Here is a 10,642-nt window from a genome sequence, read left to right on the forward strand (position 1 = left end):
AGACAACTAAGGGCTCTTCACAAAATCCTTCCAAAATCCAGGTATGATAAGGTGACAATTGCTCCTTCCATCAATTCTTCATCTTTTGAAATGAAAAATAACCCTATTATTATTATATAATTATGTAATATTATTCGAAATAGAAAAATATATTTTTAAGTACAATTTTCGAGCAAGTTTAATCTTTCACATGTGTGCTTCCAATTCCAAGAAGATCACGTGTGCCCGTCAAACAAGAAGAAGAAGAAGATTCAACAAAAACAAGTTAACGTGGACCTTCAGAAGTTTTGAATTTCAAAAACTGGACAAAGGCCCTTCCAATTTAAAATTCATTTTTATTTTCAAAAATTTGAATCGTATTATTTAAATGAACCCCATGTGTACGTAAATAAATACTGAAGCTCAAAGCGTGACCATCACAGTATTTATGGTTCAGACAGATGACAGCAATTCCGGGCCACTGTTCCTCTCTCTCTCTGCTCAGAAGCCTTTGCAGACAACCTAATTCCAATTCCTCTTGGCGCTTCTTCGTTTTGATTTTCTACCTCTGTCTCTATCTCTGTCCCTATCTCTGTGAGTCTTTAAAACCCATCACCGTACGCTTTGATTTTCTGATTATAATATCAGATCTTGAAAATTTCCAGGAGCGGAGAGGAGAGAGATTCTGATCAGACCCCACTTCTTCTCTTTTCCTTTGTATCTTTCCGAGGAATCGCTGTCTTTTACGCTCCCCCTTTCTCTCCCTCCCTGTCTTTAATTCGAATTTCTTCGGATTCGTCTGCTATTAGATAAGATGGTTGTTGGTTGAATCTTTCTCTTTCTGATAAGTCATAAGCGTTGGATTTGCTTTTATGGGTTTCTTTTGACATCAGAGGTATTGCCAGGTTAGACCTTATTTGCTCACTTTGTTTCGTATTCTGTTGATTGTTCTGGGGTTAATTTGCTTTGAAATGTTTCTTGGTAGTTGATTCTCGGCTTTCTTGTGTTGTTAAAGAGATTTTTATACAGAAGCTGTCATCCGAGAAATGTTGGATCTTTTACAAGTTTTGTTTATAATTTGTTATGGGTATGGTGTTCTTTTAGGGTTTGCTTGAGAATTGAGTTGGTGTATTATTTTTGTTTATTTGCTTTCTCCCGGTAGAACTCTTCTTGTTTCTTTTTCCGTTTTAGCGTTAGTTTTCTCTATCGATTTGTGGATTGGCTGTTCAATGTTCTGTTCTTTTGTTTCGATGGAGGCTATAAACCCAGCAGAAGGAAGATACATGAAATGATAGTAGGATGAAAAAATGGACGAATCCAATGCTATAACATTTTTCAGTGGTCCTACTGGCGGAACATGCCTGATGCAATGCATAAAATACGGGCAGTACTATTGCTCCATAATCGTGTGGCAATAAGTTGAATGTGTATGATTACTTGATATGCCAGAGCCTAGCCTCTGTCCACAGCTTTATAAGCTCTGGTGAACAGTGAACAAGTTTTGAGACAATTGTTTTGCCAAGATCTAATGAATATGATGAGTAAATATTGGGTAGGGTATGTGTCTATACAGATAGACATGGTTTTTAGATAATTCTTTTGCCATCAACCAACCAACCTGACATGTATTGCTGCCAAAAATCCGGATGGTGGAGATTAGATTGATTGTCATTGTCTCAGACTAGTCCAATGAAAAGTTTAAGTGGAGGCAGTTGGGTTAAATTGTTAAATCCTTTTTGGAGCTTCATTGGAAACAAGGAAGCAATAAGTTGAACCCTTAATACCAGTTTGTGCTATTGATGAACTTAAGCCACTTATTCATTGTGAATTGATTTATGCTACAGGCAGACCATTTTCTCTGTCTCACTTTTTGGTTTTACTTGATGCACAGTGTCTTGCCTCAGAAATTTGCTCAATTTTTTATTATGCCACATTTGATTATTGTAAATGAATGAGGTTGAAAAATGGATCAGAAGTGAGCATATGTGGGACACTTATTGCATTCTGAAATTTCATTTGCTAAACTCACAAATGATTATTGGACTTTGAATCCTGAAATTAGGATACCTTGGGGATAAAAGTTTTCTATGCCAACTCTACAAGCTTTTGAGCCTGCACTAATTGTCTTTTTTGGTACACCAAAACTGATGTATCAAATAGACCTTGCAAATTGTGGAAATTTTGATTAGTCTTACGTGCAGAAGAATTGTCAAGTCAATAGTAGACTTGTGGGCCACCTTGTATTTTCTACATCAAGGGCTGTTGAATATTCTGTGTTTTCCTATATAGCTAACTGCTTGAAGTTCACCCATGGAAAGGGTGTGTCCATTGGGAGAGGTAGAATTGGTATATAGCAACAACAACAACAACAACTACAATAACAAGAAGCCTCATCCCAATTAAATGGGGTTGGTGGACAGGTAAAATTGGTACCAGTCCACTAGATAAGGGTTTAGGATCACCAAACCTAGAATTCTGATTCAGGAACCTAATTAGGTATTAGATGAAAGAAGTTTAGAATGGTAAAACAAATTCAGAATTAGAAGAAGAAATCAGGAATTCAAAGTCTGGCAGGGGCTTTTTCTGGAATGTGATGGGTGATTGACCTCTATCTGAAGTTTAAGGCCTCATACCAAGCAGTTGCAAGGCTTGGGGCAGGCCTTGGCGCAATGGTTGGTAGACCACAATTGTAGGTTGAGGTCAAGGTATCGAAACAGCCTCCAAGCAAAAATTGCAATCACATATTGAGATCATTAATTGCAGGTTAGTTTAGATCATTTTTACAGGAGGCAATTCCAGGGAACTGAAAGGAAGTCATTATGACTGACTTGTGGGCTGTGGAAATTGCTAGGGATGACAACTGGGTTTTATTGATAGACTTTTGGTTAGAGTTGAAGATTTGGCTAGGATCTAAGGAATTGAATGTTTTCTAGTTTCGGTGATAACATTTCTTACTGTTGCTTGGGATTAGAGAAGACCTAAATGATCAACATTTCTAAACTGAATTACAAAACAGTGAATGTCTCTGGCCATTATAGCTTGAGATAAATGGCCAACATTGATTGACAGTGAGATCTACTGGTATGTCTCATCTCAATGACGTAATGTTTACTACTGCAAGTATCGGACACCAACTCTGGTAAAATGCTTCAATCCTCCCATCTCAGTATTTAGGCATTGAAAATTCAAGCTTCTTACAATCCCCTAAAGATAGAAACTCAGTGATTGTCCAGTTCCCCTTGCCCTAAATGTATATTCTTGATATCCACTTACAGTTTCATTCTCATCTTGGATTTTAATTGCTCTGAGCTCAGCTGCTACCTATTGAAAAAAAAGAAAGGAAACAGCAGCTCTTTACTTCACAGTTGGCGAAGAAAGATGGATTTTATTTTTTCAATATTTATTATTATTATTATTTTTTAATGCTTTAAATCTATCACAAATTATGTCAACCAGCCTGTGGAAGATGATGCAGCTGAGCTCTGCAGAGCTTGTTGCTTTGTCTTGAGTGAACTGATGGGTACAATGTTGAGAATAGGTGATGGATCGGCATCACAGGTCTTTTGTTTTATTTGTCTAGCTAAATAGAAGGCCCTGGTAGCAGTAAGCAACAGGTTACTGGGTAATGTGTGGAGGAATGCCATAACTCCTTCTGTACTTACAAGCATGCATATGTTAGAGTTTACAATGATACATCAAAAGAATCCAATTTTGAGTGACAATGTGCTGAGAACATTCTACATCAACAGATTATAACTGTAGTTTTGTAATTCGAATAGAAGGGAATTGAATTCATACGTAAAAGCTCCTTAGTAATTTGTAAAGGTGAAAATTTACTTGTGTACTAATTGAAACTCTAGTCTGTTGTACATTGAAGTATTGAAGTTGTTGACGTTGTCTTCTGCTTGAATGTGTACTAGTATATTTGTTGTCTCTTGCCAATGTTACATGAACATTGTGATCGATGTGATTGCTAATTTTTCTTGTAGACGATAGGCTGTGCTACTTTACAATGGCTTCTCAAGCTGCTTATATTGATGATATGAGGTCCAAGCCTGATGTTGTTATTGATCTTCCTAATGGGGAAGACAAGATGGATATTTGTGAACATCCAAATGATCCTTCTCCACACATTATAAAACCTAATGTGACAGTTGCTAGCAGTGTTCGTGAATTGTTGGAATGTCCAGTATGCTTAAATGCTATGTACCCTCCCATCCATCAGGTATGTTTGAAATATTTTGTTGCAGTTTGAGTTGGGATACATGATTCTTTATCTTATTGGGATGCATGATTATTTGTCTTCGAGGTGCATGATTTCTTGCCTTTTTGTCTTCTTATGCTTGTTTTAATACTCTGTGTAGCTTTTCTTGAGGCAAGCTTAATTAACTGTTTTGAGTTGTTATTTTATAGGTACCGAATGGAATTTTATCAAATGTGACATAGATAGTTAATTGGTTGATCCAGTGGTAGTAACAAGCTTTTGCTTTTCAGATGCTGATCATTGACTGGGTCAGCTGATCTAGCCAATGTGGCATCACCCTGATCTGATACTTGTATTTGCTGGGAATGATTATGAGCTCTGTTTAATGTTTCCAATGTTTAAATCCTAAAAATCAATGCTAATCTTACATATATATTTTTCCCCTTAGCTTGAAGGAGTAAGCGAACTGTTGGATGAGTTACAAAACCCTTTTTCCCAAGCCATTCATATGTTTTTTTGGCTGAGTAAAAAAAATTTGATTATATGCCTTATGCAGGAAAATAACTGAGTTAATTTCCAGGAATAAGTCCTAGCAATTCATCATAACCAAGTGAAAGTGGTGGTGTCTGGACTGAGTATCCACTCGCTTCCAGGGAGACATCAAGTAGGAAAGCAACATGAAGAAGCTCAACAAGAGCTTTCTCATGGGGTTAAAAAATCAATATAAAAATGTCGGATCAATAGAAGGGGGAGGAAGAAGCTGGTAACTTCTCAATCAGCCATTTTTTCTGCTGTCTATGGTTTGATTTGGAATGTAAATTCCCACCCCATGGGTTTGTAGCCATTTAACAGTGAGAAACATTGAGGGTTGAGGGGGGGGGGAGATGGAAGGTGGAAGAAAAAAAGTTGACTCAATACAGGGAAGTCCTCAACTCTTTTGGGCTGGAAAAAGTGTCCATTTGATGATGCTCACAGTAACGCCAACTACAATAACGATAAAGTAAAACCTGACTGTTCAAGTGCCAGGTCAACTACTAATGGGCCACAGTTGCATTCTGCCTCTAATTTCAACAATTAGTAAAGGAAAAGCATAATAAAATTCCATATTATAGCAGTCATCTAAGCAACTCATTTTGAGCCTCCTCAAGAATCAGACATTGAAATTCTCAATCTGATGTGGGATTAAAGCCATCTTGATGTCAAATATGAACTTAAATTTTGGATTCCAAGCCCTGGACTTTCTTCTTTATGTTTCTAGGAATTTTTGTAGATCCCTCCAATTCATTTAAATGCTTGTAACAGAGAGATGGGGTTGAGTATGTTTGACATCACTTCATGTTGAAATTGTTGGTGTAATCAAGCTGCATATTTTTATTTCGTCTAACGAAAGAGTGAATCTATTGTGTATTTGTTTTCGATGTTATAGATATTTTGTTGTGCAACTCATGTCATTATAATCTCTAGTTCCATTATATGATCATATCCTTCTGTGCAAGTGTGATGGATTCAATGGTTTCTTTAGCCTGCTAAATCCTTAGTATGTTTACTAAAAACTTTTTTTCCCCCATCTAAGTCTATAGCCAAAATCTCTTTCTTTCCTCTTATTTTTCAGTTTTTAAATTATTGAGTAAGAAAAGATAAAACAACATGGTTGCTCTAGCCATGTGGTACAGTGCTGATTCAAATTTCCACCTGGTTCTTTGTCTAAGAGAAACATACTGCATTTCCAGCTGCAACTTTGGTCTTCATTTGAGCTTTGATTGCTGCCTTGTGTTGCATGGGAGTTCTTGCCTTTGATCATCATGAAAACATCATTCTCAATTTTGTTATAAGTTTTAACTGAGGCATGTGCATTGGTACTTTGCTTTTTTCCATATACCTTCTGATGAACAGTCTCTCCTGGCCTGTCAGAAATGTCTTTGGACATTTTATTTTGCTCTACTTTTCCATTTTTTGTTATGAGATGTTTGTAGTTCTTTTCATAACTTCTTAGTCCAACCTCCCTCTTTTTTTTTCTTTTGTTTTGGTAATGTGGGATGTAAGGACTTCTATGTCATCATTGTTTTGCTATTACTTAAATTAGCAGGCATTTCTGCAATGTGTCCTTCAGAGACTACAATAGTTAGTTGCCATGTCATCTGGGATTTTATTCTTTTAGATAATTTTACTGTTGATTTACTACTTTCCATGTTATTTTTCTTACTACCATGACAAGTTCCTTTTCCTCTTCTTTTCGTGGGTGTATTGTACCTTGTAAAATTAAAATCCATGGCCTTAGAAACTTCTTTCATTGGTCAATATGTTTCTTCTTGTAGTTCTATTTCCTTTTAGTAGAAGTTCGAACCTCTAATCTTTTGTATCCGGGATGGAAATGGTTGTAAAGCAGCTTTGATATTTTACATTTACATTTAAACTTTTCCCCCTTTTATTTTTTTAAAACGGAGAGATTGATTATGCTGAAGCAATTCTCTTTTATCTTCTCTTTGTGGTTGCAGTGCTCGAATGGCCACACATTGTGTTCCGGTTGCAAGCCTAGGGTGCACAACAGGTGCCCCACCTGCCGACATGAATTAGGCAATATAAGATGTCTTGCACTAGAGAAGGTTGCAGCTTCACTTGAACTTCCATGCAAGTATCAAAATTTTGGTTGCACTGGCATATACCCTTACTATAGCAAGCTAAAGCATGAATCACACTGTGCATTTAGACCGTACAACTGTCCATATGCTGGCTCGGAGTGCACAGTCATTGGTGATATCCCTGAGCTGGTGGCCCACCTGAAAGATGATCACAAAGTGGACATGCACAATGGCAGTACTTTCAATCATCGCTATGTAAAATCTAATCCCCATGAAGTAGAGAATGCCACATGGATGTTGACGGTACATCTTCTGCTTTATTGTTCATGTCATCTTGCATTTTTACTGCTTCCCCCCAACCCCCCTAAAATGCATTGGATTCTGCAGAGGGTTTTCTCTGGATAGAAGTCACCCTTCTCTATTGACATGAGGCTGTCTCCAACTGTATGGCGGGCATGGCCAGTCCAAATTTTACATCTCATTGTTGAACTGTATCTGCGACCTGTATTGTTCCCCTGTCCATCTCCCATTATTCCAATATGTTTTTGCACGCTACCCCTCAAAAATTTCTGCTGGGAGGGTTAAGTGATTGTTGTGGATGGAATAGAGTCGTCTAGTTCCTGCATAAGATCCAGAAATCGAGTCTGGTTGAATTTCGATGTAATCTTACGAATTTGTTTTGCCTGAAGATGCAATGGATTCCCATTGTCTGGTTTCTTGTATGCAGGTTTTCAGTTGCTTCGGCCAGTATTTCTGCTTGCACTTTGAGGCATTCCAGCTTGGTATGGCACCAGTGTATATAGCATTCCTGCGGTTCATGGGTGATGACAATGAAGCCAAGAAGTACAGTTACAGCCTTGAAGTGGGTGGTAATGGTAGGAAGATGATATGGCAAGGTGTTCCTAGAAGCATAAGGGATAGTCATAGGAAGGTGCGTGACAGTTTTGATGGGCTCATTATCCAACGCAACATGGCTCTCTTCTTCTCAGGTGGCGACAGGAAGGAGTTGAAGCTGAGGGTGACTGGGAGGATTTGGAAAGAGCAATGAGCACGTAATTGACCTCACTTGAATTTTATTTAGCAGCTTTTCCTGTAGTAGTTACATTTTCTGTCTTCTGTTCATGTATTTCCTGGATCATGTAAAGCAAATTCTCTTTGCTAATGAGTGCATTGAATACATGAGTGGAAAGACGGGCATTTTTTCATAGACTTGCATTTGCTATACATAACATAGCTTTGTTAACCTAAATTGTGTGCAAAATGGATGAACATTTGGTAGGATTATGTAGAGAGACAATCATTAGTTCATATTTAACTAGAGTGCTTTAACAAAACCTCTTGATTGCTCTGCCTGAAGTCAAGTCCTTCATGTGGAGGGTATTGAGTAGCCTTGAGAAGCAGCGTTGTTTGCAAAGGAGGCGTTGGTCGATTCAGAGACTGTCTAGAAGCAATCAACTTCATTAATGGAGAAAATGAAGTAGTCCCTTCAAGTCTAAAGCATTTGGTTGAGGATATTTAGCATGCCTTTTCTCTTTTTCAAGCTTCTACTGTAATGTTCATTTCTAGGGAAACCAACTTATTAGTGGTTTTTTTTTGGGTAGAATTATTTATTTAATTTTTTTATTCTACCAAAGGAAAAGAAAGAAATTGTTTTTTTTTTATGACATGGCAATAATTTTTTTACAGGTAATTGATGAGGGTTTTTTTTTTAATGAGAAATAGGACCAGTGTTAATGTATATGGTCCTTATAGCATGCACTTTTATCCTTCGTATATAAATACCCATATGATCTCTATTAATTTGTCAAAATCACACTCACTCATGGTATCACTCGTGGGTTACGATCCACTCTTTGTCTCTCTCCACATTCTCTCTTTTTGGTTCTTGAAACTTCTCTGTCCTTTCTTGTAGCATCTCTCTCACGCTCTCATGGCGGCCTCTGCTTCATCTTCTTCAACTCTCCAAAGTTTTGAACACCATTTGAATCTATCGTTTGCTAATATTCACCACTATCTCTCGGTGAAACTATCCTCTAACAGCTACCTGGTTTGACGCTCACAATTTATGCCATTGTTAGTCTCTTCTGAACTTCTAGGGTTTGTGGACGGATCTCTCCCTTATCCATCTCCTTTTCTTGATTTGGCTTCATCATCTCCAACACTTAATCCTAAGTTTTTTCATTGGAAAATGTGCAATCAATTGCTGCTTAGTTGGCTGTATTCTTCATTAATCGAATCGGTTCACTTTGAAGTTGTTGGTTCTGCTACTTCAAAAGAGATATGGGATTCTCTTGCAACAACTTATGCCTCTCCCTCCCAAGCTCATGTCATGCAATTGAGGTTGCAGCTCTATCATCTCAAGAAAGGTTTGGACTCTATGCAGACATGTTTATTCAAGATTAAACAACTCTCAGATGCTTATCTCTTGCATCTTCTCCAATTTATGATTTTGATCTAGTTCTTTTTTGCCCTTGGTGGATTTGTATCCGATTATCAGAGTATTGTTACTTCAATTACCACTCAAGACACACCGATTAAGTTTCAAGATCTGCGTGGCCTTCTTCTTTCTGAAGAAATTAGACAGGCAAGCATCTTTCAAGATATTACTAATGTGACTGCTCAGTTTGCTTCTTCCTCTGTCTCCTCTCCGTTTGTGCATACATCACATTTTCATTCTTGTGGTCGCTAGTTTGGAGGTCATGTTTGTGCTCGCTCCTTTTCTCGGTCTTCTGGTGGCTGTAGCAATTCTTTTTGTCAAATTTGTAACAAACCAGGACATGTTGCTAAGCATTGTTTCCATCGTCAACATTATGCTTTTGGTTGTGTTGATTCCCCTGTTTCTCCTCAAGCTTGTTTGGCTTCTTTCTTTGGATCTCTTGGTGGCTCTGTTGTTCGTCTGTCAGTTAATTGGATACCTAATACAAGAGCAACTCATCATTTGACCTCTGATCTCAGCTCCATTAGCAATGCCCCTGAATATCTTGGTCTTGAATCGGTAGCCATTGGAGATGGTTTAGGTATGTGTATTAAACATATTGGTACTTCTTGTCTCTCTTCATCAACAACGTGTATGTGTCTGCATAATGTCTTACATGTGCCGAATGCTTCTCATTCTTTACTGTTTGTGAGCCAACTACTAATGATCATCCAATTTTCTTTGAATTTCATGCTAAAATTTTCTATGTCAAGGATCGATCCTCGGGCCAAGTCCTACTATAAGGGAGACTTAAGAATGGCTTATATTAGTTCATTGAGACAGTTCCTGCTGTTGATCTGGTGTTTTCTCTCTCTGCTGCTCATGTTACACCCTCAATTTGGCATTCTTGTCTTGGACATGTGAATTTTAGAATTTTTTTTAATGATAAAGAGAAATTGGATAAAATTATAAGTGGTAACTACAACCAGTATGAGACATAGTCTCATTACAATTGGACCTTATATGTCCTGTTGTCAAAAGTAACTAGTTTGGTACATTTGGTGTGATCAAACACTAGGAAAATATCTAACCTTAAGTTGGGAGATTGCTCATATATTACCTAATCCATATTTCTGGAGAAAAATGCACCACTTTTTCCAAAATTGATTCGTTGTCTTGTGATGTCGGAGAATAAGTCGATGGTAGCTTGTAATGCTAGTACATCTTCATTTGTTGCTCTACAGAAGAGGAAAGTGTCATATGCAAAAAAGATTTGTGAGACTTTTGGAGCATTTCTGGAAATTTGATACCTTTGAAGAGGTTGAGATTCCTGTATTCCATAAGGAGTCTAGAGAGGACTTTCATAATGATAAGGAAGAGGTAAAGGCTTTAGGGACATCCTTGCCTTAGGCCTCGAGTTCCCATGAACCAATGATAGAGGCAACCATTAAGTTTAACAAAGTA

General features: G+C 37.6%; 1 protein-coding gene across 2 annotated transcripts; it reads left to right on the forward strand.

Annotated features, from left to right (window-relative positions):
- Window positions 1–436: 436 nt before the first annotated feature.
- LOC149024475 (E3 ubiquitin-protein ligase DIS1-like) lies at window positions 437–8,470 on the forward strand. Of its 2 annotated transcripts, none has more exons than XM_089144700.1 (4): window positions 437–884; window positions 3,969–4,204; window positions 6,679–7,065; window positions 7,490–8,470. In XM_089144700.1, the coding sequence occupies exons 2-4, from the start codon at window positions 3,992–3,994 to the stop codon at window positions 7,808–7,810; spliced, it is 921 nt and encodes a 306-aa protein (XP_089000826.1). In that variant the 5' UTR covers window positions 437–884; window positions 3,969–3,991; the 3' UTR covers window positions 7,811–8,470. The 2 variants fall into 2 exon arrangements, with proteins under 2 accessions (XP_089000826.1, XP_089000827.1); XM_089144701.1 differs by having other exon boundaries at window positions 3,976–4,204.
- Window positions 8,471–10,642: the final 2,172 nt, after the last annotated feature.

Source organism: Hakea prostrata, chromosome 2, assembly GCF_041222555.1.
Source record: "Hakea prostrata isolate BN-2017 chromosome 2, UWA_Hpros_2, whole genome shotgun sequence".
Classification (NCBI taxonomy): Eukaryota; Viridiplantae; Streptophyta; class Magnoliopsida; order Proteales; family Proteaceae; genus Hakea; species Hakea prostrata.

Bases quoted from the DNA above. Each gene is read 5' to 3' on its own strand.
- LOC149024475 (XM_089144700.1), top strand. From the start codon at position 3,992: ATGGCTTCTCAAGCTGCTTATATTGATGATATGAGGTCCAAGCCTGAT. The intron at 4,205-6,678 runs GTATGTTTGAAA...TTGTGGTTGCAG, and splicing joins TGTACCCTCCCATCCATCAG to TGCTCGAATGGCCACACATT. The intron at 7,066-7,489 runs GTACATCTTCTG...TCTTGTATGCAG, and splicing joins ATGCCACATGGATGTTGACG to GTTTTCAGTTGCTTCGGCCA.